Source organism: Anabas testudineus, chromosome 11, assembly GCF_900324465.2.
Source record: "Anabas testudineus chromosome 11, fAnaTes1.2, whole genome shotgun sequence".
Classification (NCBI taxonomy): Eukaryota; Metazoa; Chordata; class Actinopteri; order Anabantiformes; family Anabantidae; genus Anabas; species Anabas testudineus.
In genome coordinates this window covers 16,365,040-16,392,999 of record NC_046620.1, presented here as the reverse complement: position 1 = coordinate 16,392,999, position 27,960 = coordinate 16,365,040, and the positions used below count along the sequence as shown (strand labels likewise).

Here is a 27,960-nt window from a genome sequence, read left to right as displayed (position 1 = left end):
TGAAGCATTATTTCAAGCACAAAAGCATCTTTACTCATCATATTTTTCCACCAATTTATTGGTGTTTTTCCTTCAACATGTCCTTCAACCATCTGTATGAAACCTAAGTCCATCGAAAAATAATTTGGCATGTTTAATCATTATTTGATTGAATACACATTTTATTAGTGAAATACAACATCAAAAAATACATCAGCGTAGAAATACACTGAAATACAGGTAACCTGTTGACATTTTCTTACAGTCTCGGCCACACCAACATAAACCAGGACGTATAACTCAAAGACTCCTGGTGAGAGGACAATAAGACAGACGTACAGAGAGGAGACAAATTAACATCAATTTAAAATAAATATGTGACACAGAAATAATGTGGCTGAGCACCAGGAAAATTATTTTAATAAATATAAACATAGCATTGTGATATATGATTGGATATTTGTTATTTACTCTTTCACACAAAGGCTCACAGATTTGTTGAAGAGCACATGAGAAAATTAATAACTGGCCGATTTAACCAGCTGAATGTAAGTATAGTCTACATTTAGAGCTGTAACAGTAAGTGTATCAAGAACAGAAACCCGTACACAAATGTAAAAACTGAATCTTGCATGAAGGTTCACTAAGTTTCAGATCAGGGTGGGCTTTACAAAGAAAAGATTTCTTTCAGAATTATGACCTTAATTTCAACTATGCTTTAAAGATAAATATACCCACCTATTTCCTCTGATGAGTTTGAGATTCTCCAAGATTTCAGACTTGTTTTCGGTCACTAGTTTACGATGCTCTTCGTCCAGCCTCTTACCCACATTGCCCCTCCTCACTTCTTCCCAGTCTTTCTCAGTCTACACAAAATAGATGATGTTAAACTACAACTGTCTGTGCTCAACTGTTGACTGTTTTTCCCCAAGTCCTGCTTGTCAGTTCTTACCATATCTTTGAAGGCCTCTCCCTTGTAATAGGTAATTTGCGAAGGATACACTATATTCTTGTAACATAGCTGGTCCAGGCTTTGCGCCACCTCATGCAGCTTCTCTCCGTCATAAGCATACACCTTTCTGTCTTTACATGTCATCAGAACTAGCTGGTCACACAGACACAAGGTGTTTTCAACTACGCCTACAACCTGCATCTTCACTGTCTCTGGAAGGTAGAACTGTTCCCACTCATACAACTCATCATCTTTCCCTCTGTAAATGGTGTCATGCAGGTCTCCTATTGTCAATCTGGCACCAGCTGGTTTCTTCAAGGTGAAACTCTCACCCTTGTTTGTGGACACAAACTTTGACACCCATTCCATGTAACCTTCATCTGCAAAACACGTCAGACAACAAGAGTTTGGCTGAAGTTCAAAAATACTTATTACAGCAATGTTTTTATGATGTGAGGTAAAGATGTGTGTGTGTCTACCAGTTTCTTCACTGCACAGTTGGAAAAGAGACACATTGAATTGCTGACATGGGCCCCTGAAGAGTAGAAAAGACATCAAACATCACAGAACTTACAGAAACAAAGAAAAAAGACCTATGGTTACTATAGTTTGTTCTTCGAGCTCTGTGCTTCAGCATATTCAATTTAAAAGAAGACAGATACCACATTTGAGTGACTATTCTGTCTCAGATTATAAGTTTACATCAGTACTGACTATTTCACCTTTTTACATATGCCTAAATAATGAGATACTTGGAAAGAAATGTGTATTAACACACGCTTCTTTTAAGGGATTCTGTTGTACAGTCGGTCATTGCTCAATTGAACTTCGCAAATAGAACAGTCGGCTGGTTCTTACCGAGACGAATGCTGTGAAACATCCACCATTGTGACTGTCATTCACCTACAAAACAAAGTTTGTAAAAATAGCAAAAAGCAGTAATGGATCAATACTCCAAATCTTAACCCCAATGTTCTGAAGTGTGCAGAATTTGTATTGTGGCTGTGAAAAACTGGCAGCAAGTCTTTAAATCAGAGACATTTTTTTATTTAAATGAGGAAGAAAAACAACTTTCCTCTAAATGGTGATTGAAATAAAAGTTGCACCTGTTTAGAATTAGATATCACACTGTAGCCAAAGTCCTCGCAGACAGCGGAACGACCTGTGTGAAATTATATCAGCTTTAATTTATCTTAAATTGTATTAAATATGATTTCAGTGTCTTTTAAATGAGTTCACGAAATATAAATAGTCACTGACAAGTATTTGTGATACCAGGAATTCAGTATATAATACCTTGACTTCTATATTGCCTGGAAATGCACTTCCTACGTACTTTGAATCTAGAGTAACTGCGTAACTGTGTAACTGCGCTGTGTTAACACTTCCAAGCTGCAGGGGTTCAACAGGAACCCGCTGCATTTCATTTTCGTTATTTGGATGAACCAAAACCAAACCAAATGTATTCATAAGATCTGAAAATATTTCAATCCAAAGTCGTAAGAATTCAGAGTCACCAACTCCGCAGTATTTACCAGACAGGCGAAGACCGATGGTACCTGCTCTCCTCTCCGAGGAAACGACGTCCGCAGCACTGACGGGTTTACAGACGCTGTTGTAGCAGCTACACACACAAGTGTTGCATTTATGAACACTGGGTTTTTTCAGGCGTTGGCCTCGATTTCCCTCAGATTACAGTGAGGAGTGTTGGGCAATAAACAGAAGCTGCGCATTAGTTTTTCTGTATGTTTTGATTAACTGATTATGAAGGCGAAAGTAACAACCAACAAACAAAAATCATTTAGGGAATTCCTTGTGCCATGAAATTGTAACCACGTAGCTGTGTCTACCACACACACACGTTGAGAAGTTTATTTCTCAATTTGAGTTTAATCAATTCCGACATTTCACAATGTCTCTGAAGGCAACATGCGAAAGGGACGTTTCCCATATATTTCTCATCATATTACGTTAATTTTTTTTCGATACCTTCTAAATACTTTTTAATGGATGATATTTAAAATTTGAAATTTATCACCGAGAGACTTTATTAAGATAGCAATGTGCTTATAAAAGTTAAATGCCCACTGCGCATGTGTGGTGAATAAGCGGAAGCTGTATGTGCGCCAGCCGGAAGCTCTGACGTCCTTTCTGCTCCCGGACTGCCATCATGGTGAGTTCGCCATGAGAGTTATACCATTTCAAAGTCGAAATTCCTTTTCTATATGAAATTGTACTGGGCCAAAAAGAGTCGTGTACATTACTAACACACTTATACACATATTTATGAGGTATTTGTTATGGTTTTCTGCGTTTATGTGATGTTTTATCGCTATGTGTGTTACTGCATGTTCCACAACGTGGTCAATCAGGCTGAGCGGCCCAAACCCCGCTGAAGCTAAAGCAGTACACCTTGCACACAAGGCATCGTTAAGTTAAAATGTGAATACGGTTTATGACTGCTGTTACAATCCGTTTAAATAACGTTATGGTTATTGTGTGGACGGCTCACGCGTCGTTAGCAGCTAGGTGATTTTTAGCTAGTCGAAACCCGGTAGCTATCAGCTGTAGCTTTACTATGCACTGCAGAAACTAAGCAGTTATTGCGCAAGTCGACCAGTCTTCAATCTAAAGTTAAAAATTTAGATTGCTTGGACTGGGGGTAATTCAGTCAACCTCCTGTTTAACGCAAGTCATTTATAACGTGCTGTTTTGTTGTCTGTCTCAGGTGTTCAAACGCTTCGTTGAGATCGGCCGTGTTGCCTACATCTCTTTCGGACCCCATGCTGGCAAGCTGGTGGCCATTGTAGATGTCATCGACCAAAACAGGGTGAGCCCTCAGCTGGAGAGTGGTTTTAATTATGACAGTGTTTTTCTTTGGTAACTTTTTAACGTTTAATATTGACTGTATTTTCTATTGTTTCCAGGCACTTGTTGATGGTCCCTGCTCAGGAGTAAAGAGGCAATCCATGCCCTTCAAGTGCATGCAGCTCACAGACTATGTCATCAAAGTACCACATGGGTAAGTGGGAACACTTGTCAGATCTGCACCAGGTCTGCATTGAGAAAGTGAAGTTGACATTTCACAGTGAGGAATTTCTATTTACAATCCCTCTTTTGTGATCGTGCTGCCTTTCTGAAGCAGTTTGCTGGTCACTAGCTTGTAAATGATCAGATAATTCCCCAAGCCACTTAAAGGCTGTTCATCAGCTTAGGGATTTATAATTTTGAAATTGTAAATTTAGTTCACATATGAAATGGCTGCGGTAGAGCATAGATCCACATGCTACGTCAAGTGGGTCGGTGTTGATAGTTTGATCGTATTTTGTTTTTGCCAGTAGGATCTTGTCTTTTTCTTCTCCTTCCTCATATCTTTCCTTTCCAATCAGATTTGAACGATTTAGGCAACATTTTAGCCAAACAAAACTGAGTGTGCAGGTAACCCATGACAACCACTGTAGACCATCACCTTGGAATACATGTCCTTTTAAAAGGCATCACAATGTGTATTTGCCTGCTTATGCCCATTTCTGCCCTGATGTATAGCAACAACAATGTTGCTATACATGTATATGTTTTATGTTTTGTATATTTTTTTCTACCAACTGGCTGCAGTTATTTAGTGTCAAAAGGTTGTCTGTTCTTGTTTATCCACTGCGATTATCTGAAGGTAGTAGTACTTGTATTAAAAACTAACTAGTTGACCAGTGATCACCAGTGTTGACTTTGGAACCTGGTTTAATTAAGTTTTCCTTATTTCTGTTTATACAATATTGTCATCTATTAGAAGTATTGGGAGGGGGGGGGTATTGGGGAAAGTTCTATCTTCTTCTGCACTATAGAGCAAAAATGGTCCAGGAACTGGATTCCATCACATTTATATAAAAATGCCATTCATTGTGTATAGCCTGAGAGAAGAGGCTAAATAATCACATAACATGAATGCTGTGCTTTTTTATTTATTAGTTTTTTTTGGCTAGCATTGAGAGGAGGATGGTCAGCTACCAACACTAATGAACCCTGTGTATTTCTAATGTGCCATGTAGCATTAAATCCACAGCACTAAATGTTAAAGTCTTGCTTCAACTTAATAGTTTCAGTTTTTTTTTTTTTTAAATTCTCCGGTGAATTGTGTTCACAAACCTGCATGTTCCAGGAAGTAGTAAAATCAGATGAGTGGTTAGACATTAGATCAAATTGATGATGGTTTTACTAATTAGGAGCTACAGTTTTATTCTACAACTGCTGCAGGTTGTTGAACCAGGCTTTGTATTAGACAGTTGTATGCCCTTTCAAATATCATTGTTGGCAGATATTTTTCTTCCTAGTTTTCACTGAAAAAATTAACACTGGTGGTCACCTTATGACTACCCGAGAACAGAGTTCAACATCAACATTTATTTATTATTTATTTATTTTTCTTATTGTATCATTAGTACTTACTGTATGTAATGTTTTAACAGCGCACGCGAGAAGATTGTAAAGGAAGCCTGGGAGAAGACCCAAGTCAACGAGAAGTGGTCACAAAGCAGCTGGGCCAAGAAGATCGAGGCAAAAGAGAAGGTAAAGACGACGTTTCAGATCATTAGCCACGTGAGGTATTGTAAGGCAGTTTGAATAGTTTCATGGTTGTATACTGTGACCGGCAAACTAATACAATCCAGTGATTGGTGTATGTCACCATAATGTCTGTGTGTCTGTGTTTGCATTTTCAGCCATCAGACATGATTATATTTCACACATTATTAGCAAATTGTAAATAAGCTGTTGACTCCAAATGATTCCCAACTAAGGAAAAAACATGTTTTATTTATTTTGTCTTTCAAAGTTGCCATTTGTTTTGCAATATGACATTAAGCAAGTATTGGATGTGTGAGGCTGATCAATCACTGTTACTTTCTGGGCTGAACCTGACCTGATGGGCTATTGTGTGATTAATGTCAAGTGCTGTAGTTTTTTGCTATAAGTGTTAAGATGAAAATTTTCAGCATGTTAATGATGTTTGCAGAGGTGGCAATCAATTTAGTGGCAGCAGCCCATGTACCCTGAACTAATTATAGGACACATTCACATTTTTCTTGTAGAATGAATTAGCAACAACTGGTCTTCATGAGAGTTCAGTTATCCTGAAATAATATGGTTATATTATATAGTTTGTATGTTTCCCTATTTGACTGAAACAAGCACACACATTTGTTTAAACTATTACAGCTGTTTAGCATCGTCACATTTGGCATGATACCTGCCACTGTAAAATGACCAGTTAATGATTGTATCACTACCTGTATGAACTTTAAGTGGTGTTTGCGTGCTAATGTGAACATATATATTTGTTTAAAAATGTGAGACACAGAAGTCATGGTCACTAGTGAAGGGCAGAGGATACTTATAAGCTTTTTTTTCCCAGTTTGTGCCAAAAGGGATTTAGTTTTGTGGCTTTGAACAAAGCAATTGCAGCGACATCTGGTGTAGTGTTTGGTTTTTTTAGGCAAAGCTGAGCTGAACAATAAAGCCTCACTGTGCCATTAAATCTAAAATACTGCACAGTGTGTGGCAGTAAAACAATTAGCACTTTGTTTATGAAGTCCAACAAATAAAAAAATGTTTATCTTCTTGGTTCTCGTTGCAGAGGGCCAAAATGTCTGACTTTGACCGCTACAAGGTGATGAAGGCCAAGAGGATGGTAAGTGAAACAGAAACTCAAATAAATGCAAAACCAGCCAGGTAAATATCTAAAGCATGGTCCTGGCTGTTCAGACAGAGGTGGGAAAACTCTCCTCATAAAACAAAGGAAGAAGATCAGCACACTTACAGGAAATGTGAAAATATAAACAACAACAAAAGCTGTTAATGAACTTTGTATGTAACTATGTAATACAGGTTTTTTTCTTAATAATTAGATTTTGAATGTATGTAAATAGCTCGTACATTCATCGCGTTTACCCTGTTGACATGTTTGATCCTCTATATTAACAATTGAATCATTGAGGCTATATTCTACAGAACTGTTTATCAGCTTTAGCAGTCGTATATCCAACATGTACAAGTGATTAGATTTTAATGTTAATACATGTGTCATGATTTGGTACTGTGTTAAATAACAAATGTCAGAGCTTTTTCACAGATGGATGACTACACAGCTGCAGCTATGATAAACCAGTTTGATTTAAATGTGCTAGTGAACAAGCAGTTAGGAAACAAATGAAGTGATTGTTAATTCTCCCAGCTGCAGCTTGATTTAACACCTAATGGCACTTTGAGACGGTCCATTAGTTAAATAAGTAAAGTTTGTGAATCTACAGCAGTTTAGTATTTTTATTTATTTATTTATTTATTTTTAATGAATGCACTTATTTGTTGTATTTCTACAGAGGAACAAGATCATCAAGCATGAGGTGAAGAAGCTCCAGAAGGAGGCAGCAAAGAAGTGAACAGTTCACAAAATAAAATTCCTGCTCAATTGTTTATCTGCGTCTTCTCTTATTTGTCCAAGTAGCAGAACATGTTACAGTTCAGAGATGGTTCCACTGCTCAATAAACACTATAGGCTGAAAATGTTGACACTTGATCTGAACAAATAATTACATCTATTTGACAGGAAGTGTATATTATTTAGTTTTTTTTTTTTTATTATTCTCTTAGCTCCAGTGCAATGATTTTATCAGCTGCACCTGTGGCTGTTAAAACAATGTTTTGAGTTGTGTGCAGGGTGCTGAATGTGGTCTGAAGTTGGTTGTGGTTTACAAAGGGTTCTAGTTTCTAACCCTGCTTCACCTACTTATTACTGATTTTGTTAAGTTAAATGACCAAAGTAAAATAGCTATTCACTGAGGCAAAAGCAGGAATACTAAAGAATATGAGAAGCTCTAAAATCGTAGTCTACCCTAAGCCAAATTCCTGGATGGTACACTCCTGTGCTAGTGGTATTGGAATGATTCGGATGTAATGAAATTTAATTGATTGAACTTTTTACAGCTGTTTAAAATAAGCAAAATGAGGGAACTGCTCCAACCTATGCAAAAACTGTAACTGTCAAAAATCTAAAACAAATGAGGTGCAGAAAATTCACTGATTTATTCATGTCCTCCTAATCTTGGCCTGTGATTGATTTTGATCAGTATTGAAAATTACTCTACAACAACTGTTTTTGTCAAATGTCCACTAGATGGTAGTCAAAGCCAATTAAACTTGACCCTCAGTTTGCACTTTTACTGAAACAAGCAGAAAACCAGGGCCTTACTGCCGCCTGTATGTTTCTGTCCACAGAATGTTTGGGAAAACTTGGGGAGGGAAAAAGAAGCGATGGTGATTATAGGAAATAACCATCTGACTTAAACGCAGCACCTGTCAAGTGCTGCTTCTAACGAGTGACTTGGTGGAAAAAAAAAAAAAAAAAGATGATCTTCAAACTAGATAAAGCATTTCCTGAAGAAAATGCACTGTGAATGCTGAAACGCTGAATCGATTCATGAAGAACTGCTGAAAGTTGATGAAGAGAAACAGGAAGTGTTTTAACAGAGATAAACATATGAAGAAGAAGATAAAACAGCTGAATGTTAACTTAAAAAAGCTGAAAACGATTTGCTAAAGTTGATAAAACATAGCTGAATTTATCTAAACAGTTAAAGTTAAATGTTTTGTTAAAAAAGCTGAAATAAATTTGCTAAAGTTGATAAAACATAGCTGAATTTGTCTAAACAGTTAAAGTTAAAGTTAAATGTTTTGTTAAAAAAGCTGAAATAAATTTGCTAAAGTTGATAAAACATAGCTGAATTTGTCTAAACAGTTAAAGTTAAAGTTAAATGTTTTGTTAAAAAAGCTGAAATAAATTTGCTAAAGTTATAAAACATAGCTGAATTTATCTAAAATAGTTAAAAAGTTAAAAGAATAGTTACAGTTTTTGTTAAAAAGAGCTGAAAGTAGAAGAAACTGAAGCAGGTTAGCAAAGAGCCGCTAGCATAAACAGGCTAACTACACACGAGCCTGTACAAGTGTCTGACGCTGATTTATAAACAGCCCTGATCACGTGACCCGACACAGCCGTTGCCACGGAGACTGTAGTGGAGAGGCGGGAAACTTCAACCGCCAAGATTTTTACTAAGGTGAAAACTGATTTGGAGCCCTTACAAACAGGCTTTTTACAGCCAAACTACGATAGGTATCGTCAAAATAAGCGAACCACGTGAGAGCCAAGACTTTAATGAACCACTAGTGTGAATTTTATGTTTGAGGACTGAAAATTGTGGTCACAGGAGCGAGAGATCCAAGTGGATCCTTCAGCTTGTCGGACAGAATCTCAGACCGAATTTAACATTGGCGCTAATGGGAGAGCGGAGGGGGACTCCCGTCACTCTGAGGCTCACAGAGAAAAAACGATTTGCGTGTGAGCTTAGATAAATAGCTTATCAGAATCAGGACAAGTTTACCTACGTTTCTGTGAAGAAATTATTCCGATAGAGTGAAAATTGCGGCCGTGCTGACAGTTTATTGAGAAAGATTTCGGTTCACAAAAATCGGCCTCTCCACTCTAAGCTGTGACGTCATCCACTCTAGCTGCACCAACGTTCCATCATTCACTCCCATTATAAAGTCCAAAATCAGCCAAAAACATCAAGTCACAAAAACTGTAATTATGAAAAAACTATAAAAGATATTAAAAAACTGAATGGAAGATTAAAAGAGCAGAAATAGCTGAACATTTTGATACCTGAATGATTTCTGTAGCTGAAAGTATGCTGAAGTAGTTAAAGCTGAAAGAAGAAGAAGTTGAAGAGTTGCTGAAGAGACTCCCCCATAGGAATCCATTATAAAAAATAGTTATTAAAAGTTAAATATTTTAAAAAGTATAAAAGTTATAAAAATTCTGAATGGAAGCACACTTCTCCTTAAAAAGCTGAACATTTTGATACCTGAACGGTTTCTATAGCACAAAGTATGCGGGACTAGTTAAGTGCCAAAAAACGTACGGAAGAATAATAATAATAAAGATTACGATAACAATACTGTGAATGCTCAACAGCATTCACAGTGATGATGTGTTGGCTGAGATCAAGCAGCGTGGTGTGAGATCTGTCTGTCCGCAGACACGCAGGTTCTACTGCGAGTCTCACACAAGGAGCTTGTAGTGATTACATAACACACTTGAACGTTGCCCAGCTGGTGCAGCACACGGAACAGGACATACAGTTATGTCCTCTCACTACCACCACCCAGCAGGCGGCCTGAGGATGAAGGAGGCCTGCAGACCCTCTCACCTGGCGTCAAACCAGGAAGTAAAGGTGATTAGCACTCTCTGTTCTTTTTGTAGCCTGAGCCATAAAATAAACACCCGTTTTATCTCTGTTGTTTTTCCTCACTATTACGGTCCAAACACGAACAGAGGTCGAGTAACGACAAAAGATACGAAGTGAATGTAGTGTTTGTTTTAATGGGGCCTAATAAACACGCTTTTCTCCGAGCGTAGTTCTGACGTCAGAGATGAATGGTGCCGCTGCGCAGGAATGATCGAGCTGTCACTCAGAAGCAACGGCACCGGAAGCCAGAGAGGAGCCCTTCAAAATAAGAACACACCATGCGCGACCATTTTATATCCTGGAGGAAGCATTAAAAGTGGAGCTGATTTTAGTGTTTGAAGGGCACTGAAGGAAAGAGATACTCGAGCCTTATAGACATTTATTCTATAGACTGATTTGTTTTATAATTGGTTGTTTTCTAAGCTGGTAACATAGGGAAATTAACTAACTTTTAATTATTTCATAGCAGGTTGTAAAAGAGTGTATAGTCACAATTGTTACGTTTTGTTGAATTGGGTTATATTAATTTTGATTAAAATAGATAAAGAGATAAACTTTATTGTCATTGCAAAATCGTACAACGAGATTAAGTTGCCAACCAGTCTGTGCCACATATAAAATGAAAAGGAATAAAAAAAAACAGAATAAATAATCAGAGACAGTCAAAAAGACAAAATATCAGAGAACCAAAATATTAAAAGTGGTTAATTTTAACTTTAAATGGTGCGATGCAAACTGTTAATATCCAAAGCAAAAGGCCTATATTGTATATCAAATTATTACCCACATGAATTGTATTTACGATTTGAGTCATACCACATTTAGTAGTGGCGCTTATATTATCAGGTTGCCGCCCCAGTCAAAAGCTGGTCTGTGGGTTTTATTCTGAAAGTTCTTTTCCTGTGTTCTCCTGCTGTGTGCGTTTACTTGACGCATCTGAACGCGCAATAGAGAGAGAGGGAAAGAGAAAGAGGGAGGTTGAGTTGACAGTGTGGCTGATTTACACAGGGAGCCTTTGGATTAATCTGTGGCCGGTTCGCCGTCAGTCGCTGTCGAGGGTTAAAGTGAACGGCGGCGGATTTGAGCCGCGTTCAAACGCGCAGCTCGCCCGTCCGGAGCCCCGCACGCTCCCGCAGTTTTAAAGGGAACCGACTGGACAGCTGGCGCTTCTTCAGATTCCTCTGTTGGTAAGTAGGACTTGTGTGGAGCATGCAGGCTGACGGTGTCGGGCCCGTATAGTAAAATGTGTCAGCTCACATGGATTGTTGGATTTCAGTGGGGGACTTGTCCTTAACGCGCATCCTTCAGGCGCATATTCCAGCAGGCTGCCCGTCTCTTCGTGTGTGTGTGTGTGTGTGTGTGTGTGTGCGTGCTGCTGGCGCAGGCTGCTCTGCACTGTCATGTTATTGTGGATGCAGCCAGCAGGCATGTTGACAGTACAGGAGGGTTGTTGTTGGTGGTGGTGGTGGTGGTGGTGGTGGTGGGGAGGGGGTCCCATATGGGCAGTAGCACATATGCAGTGAAATTAAAACTGATGTAGTGTAGGGTGCTTTTTTAAAAACACATCAATCTTAGAATGAAGAGCCATGATCCCGTGGTACTGTGCAGAGAGTCTACAGGGACTTCTTGATGGCAGCTTTATAACAGCCCTATAAAAATCCCATGCAGACAAGAGACGTGTGTGTGTGTGTGTGTCACAGTACTGAAGAAGTATTAAACAGAGTCATTGTGTTGTTTTGTTTATGCATTGGACATTCATGAAAGCATCACGTACTCAGTATGTAAAACTAGAAAAAAGTGTTTGTTTACTATCTCTGTAGGGGTTTACTACATACATCACCTTATAGTACAACCACAACTCCAGTGATTGATAGTATTTTCTGTTATATTTGTGTTGTATTCTAGTCATGTGCGTTATAGCTGTGTTTCCCATCTGGAATTGCTTCAAGGGGTTACAAGTGAAGTAAGATTATTTGGAAAGGATTGCAAAATAAAACACATTTCTGCTGCTCCAAATGTCAATTTTTTAAATCTTATTTTTCCTCAGATTTTTACATTTTCCTGTGTAAGTTAAGATTTTCATTCAAACAGCAAGAATAAAAAGTTTTAAGTTGCTGGTTGAACTTTTACAATTTTACAGTACAACTGGCTACTGGTAAAGTTTCATACCTGAAATATTAGACCACAGACTGTAAGTTTGCTTACGAACATATCTAAAACAAATGTACCAGCAGGAACCTGATTTCCCAGTTAACCACAGACTTGATAACCCCCAGGTCATATCTTGACGTTTACAGGCTGTGGGAGTGCAGCAGCTATTATAACAGGTCCTTGACCTCATACTGTGTGTTTGTGTACTGTTGTGTGCACACACGCGAACTCATTCCTTGTAAATCAAGGCGCTGTCAGCGCCTTTTAGCTGTTACACAACCAACCTTGAAGTATGCATGTGGTAGTCGTCGCTGGAGCTTGATAGACATGTCAGAGGCATGATTGGAGCTGTGGCTGGATGTGTAATTAAGACACTTAACTGTATTTCAAGGGCATTTTCTCAACTTTTAACTGCTTCATACTGATCAAGTGATTACACACTCTATATTGAGGTAAATAAGAGCTTCTAGATTTAGTCTGGCAGCTCAGTCATTCACTAATGAGTTAATGTTAATACCACAGTTTGAGGCCAACACAGCAGCTCATCGCCAAACTACAGTTTAAGTTGATCTTACCTAACTTGCTCTCTGAGTCTGGCTAGTGTGCCAGAGCTGTGTCTGTGTGTGTATGCACATGAACCTGAGACAAGTGTGTGTGTGTGTGTGTATCTGCTTTCATGGATTCAGAGTTTGAAACATTAACACCTACACGTTGTCAGTGTCAGGGAGGCAAAGGGTTCATCGCAGTTGAGATGACTTTTGTCTGTGTGTGTGTGAGAGACGGAGTGGAGAGCGATAGAGATGTCAGCCTCCTATTATAAGAAAAGTGACTCACTGAAACAATCTGCTCCATCTGATGATCAGATAAAAACCCCAAAGAGCTTTTTAGGTTTTCATAGTTTCATTTAGGCAACCACAGACCGCTGGTGGGTTAGAGATGCTTTATGTGTTGTCATGTTACTGAACATATCATGTTAGGTTGGTAGGCGTGTTCCCTGGCAACAGTTATTTGGTATCCTATTGTTCTAGGTGTAAATTCAGGTGAGTGGGACACACCTAGGCGAGGATCAACTCAGAGGAATGTTGTGTGCGTGTACATTATGTGAGTTTTTTCTTGCCGTCTGTGTGCTTTTCTTGGCACACAGGTAGATACTTGGAAGAGGAATGCCAAGCCTCCCCTGGAGGCAGTGTTGCACAATCAGGGCTGCGAAGCAACATCCTGCATGATGACATGAGAACGTGTGAACCCGTCACCATTTGAGATGAAATAATCAATGAAATAACTTAAACAAGGCAAATGCAACATATGTGCTGTTCAGATTTAGTGGAATTCTAAACCAGATAACTGGCTTTTGGACTGTTGGTCTGACCAAAACACCCAGGCTTTTAAGAACTTCCCTGTGGATTAGACAGATTAATTAATATTCAACTTAACTGTTAGTTAGAGCCCTTATAGTAACCATACTTAAAACTATAATAAGCAGCTTTTGGGATTCAAGCTAGTCGTAGTATTAAACTCGAAATCAGTCCAACCAAAGCATCAAATACTGACGGTGTGTCCATACATGCCTGGTCAAAACCTGCAGCCCCTCATAGATGCTGTACACACAAGGTACACTTTTGTGTCACCGTGTGACGCACAGAGTTTAAGCTTCTCTAATTGGTTGGAAGGGGACAACACCCTCAAAAACATTTAGAAGGGAGTATCTCTGTAGCCAGTGCTGTTGTGGGAGTCTGTGTCATGGAGGCTTTGACAGCATTTCACCACGTTGAAATAAATTATGGAGCATTTTTACTTTTATTTCCAGAGAGTGTCTCCAGATATCTTAATAGGTTGTAGTTTTAGCAGTAAATAAAGAGAGATCGGAAACATCCTATCTTTGATTTCATGATTCTGACAGTTCTTTCTGTTTAATGATATGCTTACATGCAACCGGATACCTTGCCAGGTTAGCGGCAACATCATTCGGCCATTCAATCCACTAATGTGGTCCAGACTGAAATATTTCAGTACTGCATCAGTTCTCATTTGAACTTGGTCCAGTACTTTGGTTTGCAACCAAGTAGCTATGACCACAAAATGCCTCAGCTGACGCACTGAACTAAGATGCTGAGCCTCACAGAGATGTTACCATGGCTGTAGACTCCTGTTGTTTGTTTTTAGCAGCAAATGAAGAATAGAAACTCCCAACTTCCACAATATTCATTACCAGTAACCATTTACAGGAAATGTTATAAGTTCGATATGATGAAATGAGACCCAAAAATGCACCCAGATGCCATTTTTGCTATCTGCTGTCCGCTGAATTTCCACTTTGAATATACTGTGGGCACAATGTTTGGCGTCCCTGCAAACAAAACCATTACTGTTCCCCAAAAGGAACAGTAATGGTGAGAGAATGCAGTCTTGAGGGAATCAGACGGGTTCATGACTCAGGGTTTAGTAGGATTTCCTCCACAGCAGTGACTCAGTTTGTAGAGATTCATTGAAATGTAATGGTGCCAGTATGAATGGATGCATTCTCATTCCCTTTGAAATGTTTTCTTTCTCAGATCCACAGAATATGGGATTGAACTAAGTGGGGCACCGTCGCAGCAGCTCGAAGCTCTGTGAGGATTTGCCGATTGCATCCAGCAGAAGAACTTCCCTTCAAATCCCTGAAGCTGCCACAAGAACACACACACACACAAACACACACAGCGAGTCTAGAAATAACAAAACAACAGCCACAAACCTCAGCTAACGTCAGCTTACTCAAGAGGAGATGGACAACTGACGGAAGACAGGCCGGCGACAGAAGGCAGCTGCTCCCACTCCCTCAGCCAGCAGCCATGGCGGGGCTCAAGCGACATCATGATGGGAAGATTGCTGGCCTGTACGACCTGGATAAGACACTGGGCCGTGGGCACTTTGCTGTGGTCAAACTGGCCCGTCACGTATTCACAGGGGAAAAGGTATGTTTTACCGTGTCAGTACATGTTCAGCAATGGAATTTGTAGCTAGTGTCAACATACTGTTGAAGATTTCAGCCTCGCCCCACAGACAGACATACCAAAACGGGTGACTAACCACACTTTGATCTGATTTGACAACATATATTGTTGACCTTGGCTTTTGTGAATGTTGTAGCACCACATCATGGTCATCATGTTGTTTCTAGGGGTGTTTCCAGTCTGACAAGACTAATGATAAATAATTATTTTGCTTCACAGTAATACAAATATGTGTATTGATAGCACTAAACATCTGTAATCACGTCACACACTCCAGAAGTATCAACAATCTTTCTGCCAGTGTCGCTGCTAGTAGTTGTAGACTGGGACATAGGTTTTTCATCAGTCTTGTTTATTTCTCATGCCGTTACTATTTCAGGTTGCGGTAAAGGTGATAGACAAGACTAAGCTGGACCCGGTGGCGCGGGGTCACCTTTTCCAGGAGGTGCGATGCATGAAGATGGTGCAACACCCCAATGTGGTGCGCTTGTACGAGGTCATCGACACAGCCACCAAGCTCTACCTCATCCTGGAGCTCGGAGACGGAGGAGACATGTACGACTGCATCATGAAGCATGAAGGAGGCCTCAGTGAAGAGGTAAGGGGGCACCGTGGGCGAAAGAATGGCCAACGTACCACCTACAGGACTGCTCTTTTATTGCTGCACCTGACCTTGGACTTGGCTTGATATGAGACAAGAGAAAGGAGATCAATGAAGTATCATATTAATATAAATCCTCCTGGAGATAGATGTGATTCACTGAAGAGGAAGTGTCTAGGAGACAGAATTGTGAAGATGTTTTTTTCTGATTGTTTCTAGTGGTAACTGCTTTGCAGAAATGCAGTGAAGGACAGTTCAAAGGTAGTTAGAAGCTCACCAATGCATTGCGCATACAGATTCTTTAAAGTTAATATATTCCAGACACCAGGAGGTAAGTGTGTGACATTGAAATTTTAACACTATGAGTTAAGGATGGCAAAGGGGATGAGACATTCTGAAAACACTGCAAAGATAATGGAGGCTTTTTAGTGAATTTTTTATGGCCACTTACTGTATCGTATTTAAACCTGCAGTAACTGATTTTCTGATGTTCTCAATACAACATTAACATATTATCACCTTTTGAAGATGATTTGGTGAACAGTTGCCAACTAATGAATCCTATCCTCCAATATTAACTTGTCTGACAATGTCTGCCTTTTTTCACGAGCTGGTTGCTAACTGTGACACTGAATCGAAACAGTACATTTACTGACATAATTATGATGCTCATATACATTGCTGTTGCTCTGTGTCTTATCCTCAAGGTGGCAAAGTGTTACTTTGCCCAAATTGTCCACGCCATCTCCTACTGTCACCGGCTGCACGTGGTGCACAGGGACCTGAAGCCCGAAAACGTGGTGTTCTTCGAGAAGCAGGGCGTTGTGAAGCTCACTGACTTTGGCTTCAGCAACCGGTTCCAGCCTGGGAAAAAACTCAACACCTCCTGTGGCTCGCTGGCCTACTCTGCTCCTGAAATACTGCTGGGAGACGAGTATGACGCCCCTGCTGTGGGTAAGTCTGAACAGCTGTTGGCGAGCGAGTTCTGGGCTACACAGCAGGTTGACAGCCTTGCTGATTTATCAGAGTTAGATAGCTACTATGGATTCTGCCTCTTTACAGATTATGCACTCACTGTCATAGTCTGTACCCAGCAGCAGAATGTGGTCCATGCTGTGCTCTACTGCACTATCAACCTGGTTAACAGTCTCTCTGCCCATATGACCTTCTGCATATCTTTTGATCCTTCTGTATGACTTGTGTACTTTGGATGGACCTAACAGGCACACTGGCACACTGACAGCTTTATCAGACAGCTGATAGAAAGAGAGGAGCTGCTCAAAGTTCACACTTTGTTCACAGACTGTATGTTAATCCAAAGCGCTGCAGTCCTGCACCTGCATTTTATTTATGTCTGCACTTTACTTTTTATTGGCAGTGACAGTCTTTCTGTGTATAATAAAATCTGATATCAGATAAGGCTGAAATTGGTTTCCAGAGCTTTCCCAGCAGCTCTTCTTCCGTGGTTGCAGCATACACACACACACACACACACACACACACACACCCACCCCTTGAGCAGCCTCACATTTATTGTCAACACCACCTCTCCATATTTCCCACCGTTAGTGGTCCTGATCCTTGCCGAGCCACAGCTTAGATATTAAATTAAAATGTAATGGAAAAGAAATGAAATAGAAGCATGCAGATTGTGGGGAGAGAGGTTGGGGAAAAAAAGTGTTACAAGCGAGACAAGAGGAAAACAGACAGAGCGAGGAAAAAGCATCAGCAGTCCCTCTGTCTACCCAGAGGCCACTGCGTCAGAGCAAGTGAGGGGGAAAAAAAAAGTGCAGGAGCAAGAGAGAAGCATTTTCAGTTTTTCTGACTGAGTGGATTTGCAGTGGCTATTTTTTTTGTCTGCCTCCTCTTGTGCCGAGTGGATGAGCCGCTCCAAAATACTGCCTGCTCTAATCTGACGTGCATGCATGTGTGTTTTTGGATGATCTCGTGAGCAGCTGCGTGTGTGAGGTCGGCTGTCGTGTAAAAGCCTGTCTAAGCTCCTGACCCAGACTACACATCAGATGTTTATGGGCATTTGCAGGGCATGGGTGCATACTCTGTCCTCTGCAGTGTTTATGCTGCCGATGCGCCGTAGTTCATTCATATGAGATGATGTTGTTTTGATTGCGGGGATTATCCACCCAGTCGGGATGTAATATTGTGTGATTCTATCAGCGGTGCAGTCTGATGTGATGTGGAACAGGCTGAACGGAGGCCAGCAGTCCTGACGCTCAGGGCTTTGAGGTAACCTGGGCTGGGATTACGATGCTGCCAAGGTACCTGCCGAAAGTCTGCAGGGTGCTGAGTTCTCCTGGTCACATGCCAGGTGGCCCAAAGCCCAGTTTGTTGTAGAGATAAAGAGGCTGTCCTCGCCTGGCTCTCTCTACCTGTTTAGAGCACTTCTGAGGAAGTGAGAATAATATGAGATGAAAAGTGTATCCAAAATAGACAGGAGAATGTTGCACCAATAGGCCGCCGTGCAGAATGTGCAGAAGGAGCCAATTAGCAGGAACCAAACACGCCACACTGCAAAAAAAACCTACATTTATTTATCGATCCAAGGTGTTGAGTATTTTTTCAGCCTCGTCATCACACTTTTTCACGTGCTTAGGTATCAGTACTTGCTGCAGTTGTTCAGTTGTTGAATTGCCCTAAATGTCTTGTTGTTTTCCAACTCTGAAGGCTGAATTCTTGAATGTGCTAGCAGAAGTTCAAATCTTAATTCACTATCACAAATAACTAAGAAAAGCCCACAGTAGTCATATTTAAGCAGTGACACCGTTGTTTTGTTTTGTACTTAAAAAATAATTAGTGAATGTACTGAGCGTCCTTTTTTCGGGACAGGAAAAGCAAACTAAAATACTAGAAATTTCATTTTTATGCAAAAACTGAATGAAAATCACAGCTTTAATGTGGAGCAAACATGTGGTGCTTTTGGAAGCATAATAATAAGTGCTTTGCAACGATGCCTGCCTCCTATTTTTTTTTTGCCTTTTGATGTTATGCAGTGTGTGGGCTGCCTCCTTTTTGTCTCCACTAAATGGAAAGTTAAATATAGTTCTTTCTTTTTGAGAAGCACAAGCTGTACTTAAAAAAAAAACTCACCTAATAGCAATTACAAAGAACATATCCTGGACACATGCATAATTCAGAACATATCTGTGCATAATGAACATGCCAAGTAGAAATATCTTGAATAAAAAGATGTTGCATAATGACCGGCAGGACAGGATGCTGAACATGCTTTACTCAGCCTGTGGGTTAAAAGTGTCAAGACACAAGGGAGTGGTTGTAATTGGTGTTAGAATGCAATGCAGGCCAGCTAAACGGGATGTTTACAGTCCCGGCTGTCACTGCTAAGTAACTGGCATCGTTAGCACAAGTAATGCTAATGCGCGCTGACGTGCACGGTGTTATCCAGAGATGTGTCTGCCATCTGGTTTATAAATAAAGTTATTGAGGAAGGAAGTTCGGCGCACCGCTGACGCAAATAATGATGGAGCAGGGTCACGGTTGCTAGGATACGTTGGCTGGGGGTAAGATGGTGGTGTGGACTGCAGCAGTGTTTGCTCCCTCCATCAGCAGTATGAGATGCTCCTTCACAGCTTCAGAGCAATAAATACTCGCCACCCACAGCAAACTGGCACTTTACTTTACCAAATTGAAATCGACGGCGAATCCTGGCAAAGTGAAGTGATGATGACGAAACAAGAAGACATATGACCAGCGGTGCTGGGGATGATAAACCCACTGACTGCAGGCTCTGTGACATTTCTGTTTTGTTTTTAATATTTAGAAGCTTAACTGGGTATTTGGTCTTTGCAACCTTTACACTCCATGATAGAGCCAGCTTCATTATTTGAAAATCTACAAGAACAGAGAGTTACTTTGTTTAATCAAATAGTGATCTCTGCAAAGTTTAGTATAAACAGCAGAAAGAACTACCCAGCACAAAAAAATTGTCATAAAATCATAGGAAAATGTTTTATAAAAAATAATAAATACTAACAATTGTTCAATGACTCTAACTCTTACAGAGTTTAGTTCATTCTCGCAATTGCAATATGCAGCCTGGGAGTCAGGCTAATGGTAGCGTGACCCTGCTGCGCTTTCCCATGCTTCACCCAACCCCTCAGATATTAATCTTGTGAAATCACAATAAATAAAAAGCTGCAAAACGTATCAGTCAAGCCGATATAATCGAAATTCTCTGATTGTGACAACACCTCTCCTGCTTCAGGTAGCTATATTTTTCTATCAGAATGATCTGATAAATCACCTATTCACCGTCTGCTTATGAGCAACTGGCTGTGAAAACAGTGGAACACACTAAAGAGACAGATTCTTCTTCTCAGGAGTGGATATGAGACTTAGAATCACCACAACATGACACATCCTCAACGTTAATGCAACCTGTGCCTGCAGTGATGTATGTACAAATGGGCAACTGTTAGGTCAAATATTTGCCACGCTCGCAGCATATCAGGTCAGGAATAAATCAACATTGTGTTTACTGTTTGCTCTGCTTCTGCCTAGTGACCAAAAATATCAGTGAGCGCAGCAGGATAAGCTTCTGTAATGTGACGTACTGTATCTCCAAATAAATGTGTGTGCAGGCTTAGACAACACCTTCCTCGCATGCGTTGCTCACTCAGGAAGAGAGACGAGGATGGGGGAGACATGGAGTGACGTTTTTTTTGGAAATATTAACACAGCTTTTGCTGACTGACATCCAACACATCTGCCCACTTTTCCTTATACTCCAGGAGAGGAAGAAACGGTTTATCAGTGATGAACAAAGGTTGCAGCAACCCGCTCGAGTTATTAGATAAGACAGTTCAACAATGATTCCTCTGTTTCACATGTACATTTCATTAAATTATACCACAGCCTATTATTTAATCTACCTGCTGCTTCACTTTAGATTTAACCATCTGCATAGCTGTAATCTTTCTGCAGTTTTTTTAAACTTGTTGTGAAAAAGAGGTCAACACCCTGATAAAGAAGTCGCTTGCTTATACACTACTGTGTCTCTGTGTATGTCTGCAGAATGTGTGTCAGTGGACCATCCGGCTGACCAGGGCAGCTGCGAAAGCCCGGAGCCAAAAAGTTGCTCCTTTTAAACGGCTAATCGGACCAAGAGAACTGTTCCATAAAATTAGCATTTGTATGAACCTTTAGGGATAAACACGTTAACCCACTTTCCCAGGACTGTGCGTTTGTGCGGGAAGCGCATGCACGAGTGTTTATGTGTCAGCATCGACGCTGGCGGCAGGCAGCGGTGCAGAGCCCCATTCTTGGTTAGACAGATGTGTCCTAAGCTTGCACATATTTATGGAAATGGCTCTGATCGAATGTGATTCATGCTTCATTTGAACTGGGGGTGAGACGGCGCTTGTTGTTTCTATCTAGGTCACTAAACAAAAAAGGGACATATGTGCTTTGCTGTGTTGGGCTGTCGTTCTTGCTTTTTACCATTTGTGTAGCCTCCCTTAAAAGATTCACACTTTGTTCTCGTAGTAGTGCATGCAGTGATTATTGTTCCCTCTGTGCCTCTGCAGATATCTGGAGTCTTGGGGTGATCCTGTTCATGCTGGTCTGTGGCCAGCCCCCCTTCCAGGAGGCTAACGACAGCGAGACGCTCACTATGATCATGGACTGTAAATACACAGTGCCTCTACACATCTCCCATGCATGCAGAGAGTGAGTAACTCACACGCACACATCCCTGCACAGATGGGCCGAGTACTCTGCAGGTGCTGCATATTTCATGTTTATAGATGTGTGAAGAAAAAGGAGCGGAGAGAGAGAGAGAGAGGGGAGAGGGGAGAGAGAGGAGCGGCCTCTCTTCTGCTATTCCTCGTTGTCCTGCTTTCGCTCGGTGCTGCAGTCAGCTGCTCCACCACAGATGCAGTGCTGCGTTAAGTGTATCTAATGCACCCTTTAAAATCGGCCCTCTATTTTTAACATTGTGAGGGTTTAACGATGCCTTGAAGCAGAGCAGGGCAAACTCGGAGCTGAATACATTCTGAATGGCTGTATCTGTAGCAAACACATGGTTTTCGAACAGTACTTCATTAGGTTATGTTGACTTGCACAAAGCACTTCAAATATTGGCACATACTGTCGCCTGGTTCGTGTGCTATTTGTTTGCACCCTCAAACAAAGTGCTCGCCCATGTGGCCCTGAGAAAACAGCACATCTTCCTGTTTTGTGTGAATGATTTAGCCAGTTAAGTTCAGTACAGTAGCTTAGGCAGACTGCAAAAACAATTTTGTGATTGTTACAGCACCTGGACTGTATTGTACTAAATCTCAGGTAGGATTGAACAATTCTGGGTACTCAAGGCAAAGGCTTTTAACAGTATTTCCATATTTGAGCTGTGGATTTTCTACATTGTGCGTATCTGAGTTTTTGCTTAATCAGACAAAATATTACTCCTCTATGTTAGTGCTATAAAGCACTGAACATACATTCATATTTGAAGTTTATTAGTTGTGATGTTGTGTTGTTATGGAAACATATCTTCAGCTGTAGTCCAGAAAGAGTAATACACTTATATTTGCTGCTTGGCATCAGCTGCTTTTTTCATGCTTAACAAACACATGCTCAGTCATCAGCTGTGACTTTTTGTAGCCATATATGTCTGTCAGTATCAATAAATTTGTGCTGAACAATGCTAGTGGTAGTAGTATACTTACCAGAATGATGACGATGGTAGGTCAAGGTTGAACCAAAAATCTGATGAATGTTTAGACCACACAGTTTGATTTCTGAGTTTGGTATTTGACTTAATTTTTATTTATTACTATGACTATTGACTTAGGAGGTATTGACAAAAATGTGAAAATGCCACCACTCGGGTTTAAGAAACTGAAGTACCCTTTAAGAGAAGACTTTGTGATGTTTCACATTGCCAGCTAATGAGCATTTTGGTAATGATCACAAATACTGTGGGAATATTAGTGTGTATCTAAGACACAGCCCCAGTAATGACCAGATATTTCTCATGTTTCTCCATAACATTAATCTCCTCCGCCTCTGCCTCCAGTCTAATAGGACGTATGCTGCAGAGGGACCCCAAGAAACGAGCAACCCTAGAAGAGATCGAGGCTCACGACTGGCTTCAAGGTGTCGACCCCTCTCCGGCCACCAAGCTGTCCACTCCTCTGGTGTCCTATCGCAGCTTGTCAGAGGAGGAGCATGGCTTTATCATCCAACGCATGGTGCTGGGGGGCATCGCAGACCGAGACAGTATAACTGAGTATGTGTCCCTCACATCTCACACACGCACAGCATAAATTAACATGCAGCTATTCTAATCTCAAAACATTTTCCATGCTTCACTAGTCCAACTAAAGCTTAATTGAGTGTCATCAACAGTTTAATTGCCATTACCAACCAGCTGGCTGTCAGTCCTGAGCTGTTGTCATGTCAAATTAAATCTCCATCCCCATCACTTCATTTTGACTCACTGTCAGTGTTCAGTGCTGATGTGCGTGTTGATGTGTGCACGTGTGTGTGTGTGTGTGTGTGTGTGTGTGTGAGTGTGTCTTTTGGAATTCAAATTGATTTTCTTTTTTCATCTTCCCAGGGCTCTGGAGTCAAACCAGTATAACCACATCACAGCTACCTACTTCCTGCTGGCCGAGAGGATGTTGAGGGAGAGGCAAGAGAAGGAGCAACACAGCCAGACACGATCACCCAGCCCCAGCAAGGCCCAGTTCAGGTACGTGCACACACACACACACACACACACACACACACACACACACACACACACACACACACACACACACACACACACACAGATACACATTACTTGAGATAGACAGACTGCTGTCTCTGCAGTGCTGTGGACTGTCAGCCTCCAAAAAACAAGTTTGACAGCAGATGGACAGACGGAGCCTTTTTTCAGCAGACAGTGAGAGACAGACTGAGAATAGAAGAGAGGTTGCAGATCAGCAGCTTTTTCAAGGATGTACCACCAAAATATCTTGAGATAAGAAATATTTTTCCTATTGAGAAACTTCAGCTGTACTGTATTTATATATCTAGTTGAATTGAATAGAGTAAATACTATGCTGCTGTTCAATCTTCTATCTAAGAATTTTGGAAAATATTCACTTTCCTTGAAAGAGTTTGAAAGAAGAAAAAAGATTGTTATCACATCTTTATAGCCAGCTTAGCTTAGTTAGCTTAGCTTGGCTTAACACAAAGAATGGAACTAGCTTCACTATGTTAAAACATAACAAATTCCAAAACCCATTTATCAGCATGTTATCACGTCTTCATTTTATTATTATTTTGGTTTTTGTATGCCTTTTTAGAGTGACAAGGCAGTTAGCTTAGCATAGCCTTGCTTTATGACTTAACTGAATTGTGTTTACACTACTAAACATGATGCACAGACATAAGAGTCATGTCAGCATTCACATCAAATGCTTAACGTCTTGTTAATTCTGATCAACCCACTAAACTTTGTGTTCTCTTTATATTTAACGATTATTAGGCAGTCCTGGCCCACCAGAGTGGATGTTCACCAGGATGTCAGTGATGGCTTGGGGGGTCCAGCTATCTCCCACCCTGGGGGGCCACAGTCCCCTGCCCGCAGTGCTGAGAGCCTCCACAAAGGCCCCAGGCCCAAAACAGCTCTGCTGGACGTCAGCCAGCGTCAGGAGATCCACACTTCATCATCAAGCAGCCAGCAGCAGCCTGGCCGACAGAACCAAGAGAGGGGGCTCAGGCCACTGGCAAAGCCCCACTCCAATGCTCTCAGGCTGGGGTCTTTGGTTCCAGTTGGTCCTTGCAAACCACGCAGTCCCAGTCTTTTCAGTGTGGAAGAGGACGAGGAAGAAGACGGACTGGAAGACAAGTGTTTGCCCCCCTGTGCACTGCCTTCTCAGGTGGTGCTTCGCTGCAAAGCCTCTTCCACATCATCATCTGGGGCTTCATCTGGAAATCGGCTGACATCACGTATGAGCGCTCCAGTCCTCAACCAGATCCACGAGGAGGATAAAGAGGACGAAGAAGAGGATGAGGGACGGGAGTTACACGGACTTGGCCTACCCAAACCCAGCCTCCGCCTCAATCTGAACTCTAGACTACCATCGCCATCCACAATCATATCATCACCTAAAACTGTAACTGCACCAGTCGCGGTTTTCACCCCCAGCTCAGAGACTAGTGATGACGATACAGAAAGTCCCCACAGACCAGAGGATGGTGGAGAAGCGGGTGAGAGAGAAGGGAAGAAAGAGAATAGAGAGAAAAGGGGGGCAGGACAAGACAGTCCCTCCAACTGTGCTAGTCCTGGATCGGGTTCAGGTCAAAGCAAAGGAACAGCCAAAGCTGCCAGTGGTCTGGTGGAAAGCCTAAAGCTGATGAGCCTGTGTCTGAGCTCTCAGTTCCACAACCTAACAGGGGGAGGGGGAGGAGGTGGTGGTGGTGGCAATGGTGGAGGTGTTGGGGTAGACAACCAGGACCGTCCTATGTGGAGGATGTGCATGGGCGGCTCCACTGGCAGCCTGGATAAAGTCTCACTCCTGGGTGGCCCTTCACCAAGGGGAAACCTTTACCAGCAGCCCCCACTGGGTGACGCGCTGGCAGACCCACTGCTGGACGGCCCGTGCTCGGGTACGCTGAGGCTCGGAGAGCTGGACCTGGCCAGAGAGAACCACAGGAACATGAAGAACCGCGTGTTGCAGATGCCGCTGAGCGAAAAGACCCTGTCCGTCAACATTCACCGGAGCCCCAAGGAAGGTCTGCTCTGCACCCCCACCCCACACAGCTGCTGCCAGGTCATTTAAAATCCAGACATCTCCTCCATCAGCTGCTTCCCCTCCACACTCCTCCGCTCACATACATACACGCCGTATCATCTTACCTTCGTTTCAGTTCACCACTGGCTCATGAGTTCACATCCTTCAGACATTTATTGCTGTTTCTTTTTGTTTTCGGTTGACTGGTGGAGGATCCAGATGCCAACATTGCACATTTAGACACACACTAATGTCTCCATGGAGGAGACTGGGTGTCATAACAAGCATGTGAAGCACTTTCTGCAGATTACACAGAACACTAATGGGACATGTAAAGCTGTTGGGTAAATCCTACCTGTTTAAATAATATAATTAAATATGGAAAATAATTGAGGAGGTGCTCATATGCAGGCTCCTACACGCTTGTATATACAGTATGTACACAATGTTGACACCGACATCACTCTAATAAGCTGATGACAGGGATCGCGGATGACTTTTAACATCATGTTACATATCGTCTCTCGTTGCACTTTGATGCTGTTTTTTTTTTTTTTATATCATTTTTTAAATTATTTTTTGAGACAATCATTTTATCCGTTTTTTTATTCAGACTGAAAGAGTTATGTCAGGACTGTTTTCATTCTAATGAGGACAAAGAGCTGGGTGAGAATGGACAGCAGCACTTGAGTACGACAGTGGCACACACAGTATTTTGTAGTCTATCACTGTTTTATTTTTCTATTTCGAACATGCGCTGCAGAGAAGAAAATGCACAGTCACTTGTCAAGTCTCTGCAGTTGCATGGCAGAGTTTGTACATTTGTGAATAACCTCCTAGCAGTACTCTGTACCTGTAGTATTGGCGGTAAAGTTGTATTGCAGTAGAAACCTGAATACTAGACCTTATACAGCGTTGCTCTTCACCTCTACTGGATAGTCAAAGTTTTGGTTGAACCCAGATCTCAAAATGTATTTTCAGGCTGAAAAATAAACAAGAAAAAGATTTTAAATATCCACTGAGATCAAACACTATTAGCTACATTATAAACAAAGGCTTTCATATCAGAAATGACTGGGTAGAACCTAAACCGTGTACATCCTGTAGCTTTCCCGGATCACAGTAGCCACTGTTGTAGCGTATTCCAAGACAAAAACAACAAAGGGGTTTCAAAAAGAACATAACAACACCGCCCCCTTCAAGTATCGGTCTGTGTAACTGGATGTGTGACCCACCCCTAGTGGAATATATAACTTGACAGTGCATGTGTTTTTCTGTAGCAACCATATCCTTTACCCATTGAGGTCAAACCACCTGCTGTATCTCCCTAAGTAACAGATTCCAATGGTCACTTTACTGTAGCCTCACAGCAATACCAGCGACTGCAAAATGTACAACAAAAATGGATGTGCCATAAAATCTGTCTTGAGCATATTGTACTGTATGTATATGATAGAGATATATTAAAATAAAATGATGTGAATGTAGTTTGGACTGCGTTTCACTGATGTGCATATTATGGTGTACAGGGTTAGAGACAGAGGGTTTTGTAGTAGCCATATTACCAGAGAAAAATACTACACTTTTTTGGTCTTTGTTTTTGATTACATTACTCAGTAAACAGTAAAATGGACTTGAACTGTGTATTTATTATTATTTTATTATGTTTTAAGAATAGCTCAATATAATTAAACATTTTTAAATACTTAGAAAATGTTATGGAGTGTGGTCTGTGGCAACAAATTAACCTTTTAGCCTCACACATAGCTGATAGCTATACTGTGAAGTGTGTGAAGTGAATCAGAGATCAAACTCTAGCGTCTAGGTTTTAAATTCTCCGACTGTGTTTATTTTCCTGAATGGTCTCGAAGCTTCCCCCTAAAAACACTGCAGGGAGCAGTAATCTCCGCAACATCTGGGCTACTGCCGCACGTCAGCCATCTGGGAGGAAATCAGATCAGACCAGATGAGCTTCAGGGTCGACGTGTGAACCTGTGTGACCCATGGACTTACACGCACACACATGCACACAAATGATGCAAGTGCACTCACAGCTATGAACAAATCTGGGCACATAAGCCATGTTGGTTAACGCATGCACAAATGAGGGGGTGACAAGGCTGTCGTGGGTTTGAGAAAAAAAAAAAAACCCAAATGAATGGACCACAGGACAGTGTGTCAGTGCACTGATGTCACGTGCTGGAATCATTTCCTCACAATCCTTTTTATC

The 27,960-nt window shown here is 41.3% G+C and overlaps 3 protein-coding genes across 6 annotated transcripts; 2 read left to right on the top strand and 1 right to left on the bottom strand.

Moving 5' to 3' along the window:
• On the bottom strand, positions 1–2,552 carry LOC113154676. 4 transcript variants are annotated; one of them, XM_026349005.1, is made up of 7 exons: positions 2,467–2,552; positions 2,038–2,093; positions 1,790–1,834; positions 1,411–1,466; positions 932–1,311; positions 718–845; positions 1–289 (listed from the first exon to the last, which is right to left on the bottom strand). In XM_026349005.1, exons 3-7 carry the CDS (start codon positions 1,828–1,830, stop codon positions 280–282), a joined length of 615 nt encoding a protein of 204 aa, XP_026204790.1. In that variant the 5' UTR covers positions 1,831–1,834; positions 2,038–2,093; positions 2,467–2,552; the 3' UTR covers positions 1–279. The 4 variants fall into 4 exon arrangements, with proteins under 4 accessions (XP_026204790.1, XP_026204787.1, XP_026204789.1 ...); XM_026349002.1 differs by lacking the exon at positions 1–289 and having other exon boundaries at positions 495–845; XM_026349004.1 differs by lacking the exons at positions 1–289; positions 2,038–2,093 and having other exon boundaries at positions 495–845; positions 2,467–2,515.
• Positions 2,553–3,030: 478 nt separating this feature from the next.
• rpl14 (ribosomal protein L14) lies at positions 3,031–7,396 on the top strand. Its single transcript, XM_026350142.1, has 6 exons — positions 3,031–3,104; positions 3,660–3,761; positions 3,859–3,953; positions 5,395–5,494; positions 6,561–6,614; positions 7,303–7,396. Exons 1-6 carry the CDS (start codon positions 3,102–3,104, stop codon positions 7,360–7,362), a joined length of 414 nt encoding a protein of 137 aa, XP_026205927.1. The 5' UTR covers positions 3,031–3,101; the 3' UTR covers positions 7,363–7,396.
• A 3,754-nt stretch (positions 7,397–11,150) lies between these two features.
• On the top strand, positions 11,151–27,362 carry LOC113153943 (SNF-related serine/threonine-protein kinase-like). Its single transcript, XM_026347862.1, has 8 exons — positions 11,151–11,411; positions 14,928–15,329; positions 15,748–15,966; positions 16,677–16,923; positions 21,531–21,672; positions 23,021–23,233; positions 23,564–23,698; positions 24,482–27,362. The coding sequence occupies exons 2-8, from the start codon at positions 15,207–15,209 to the stop codon at positions 25,776–25,778; spliced, it is 2,376 nt and encodes a 791-aa protein (XP_026203647.1). The 5' UTR covers positions 11,151–11,411; positions 14,928–15,206; the 3' UTR covers positions 25,779–27,362.
• The last annotated feature ends 598 nt before the right edge of the window (positions 27,363–27,960 follow it).

Coding starts and splice junctions, on each gene's coding strand:
- LOC113154676 (XM_026349002.1), bottom strand. CDS start 1,830: ATGACAGTCACAATGGTGGATGTTTCACAGCATTCGTCTCG. Junction 1,467..1,789: donor GTTTCACAGCATTCGTCTCG/GTAAGAACCAGC, acceptor TCTACTCTTCAG/GGGCCCATGTCAGCAATTCA. Junction 1,312..1,410: donor ACTGTGCAGTGAAGAAACTG/GTAGACACACAC, acceptor CGTGTTTTGCAG/ATGAAGGTTACATGGAATGG.
- LOC113153943 (XM_026347862.1), top strand. CDS start 15,207: ATGGCGGGGCTCAAGCGACATCATGATGGGAAGATTGCTGGCCTGTAC. Junction 15,967..16,676: donor AAGGAGGCCTCAGTGAAGAG/GTAAGGGGGCAC, acceptor CTTATCCTCAAG/GTGGCAAAGTGTTACTTTGC. Junction 21,673..23,020: donor ATCTCCCATGCATGCAGAGA/GTGAGTAACTCA, acceptor CTCTGCCTCCAG/TCTAATAGGACGTATGCTGC.
- rpl14 (XM_026350142.1), top strand. Junction 3,762..3,858: donor ATGTCATCGACCAAAACAGG/GTGAGCCCTCAG, acceptor TATTGTTTCCAG/GCACTTGTTGATGGTCCCTG. Junction 3,954..5,394: donor GTCATCAAAGTACCACATGG/GTAAGTGGGAAC, acceptor ATGTTTTAACAG/CGCACGCGAGAAGATTGTAA.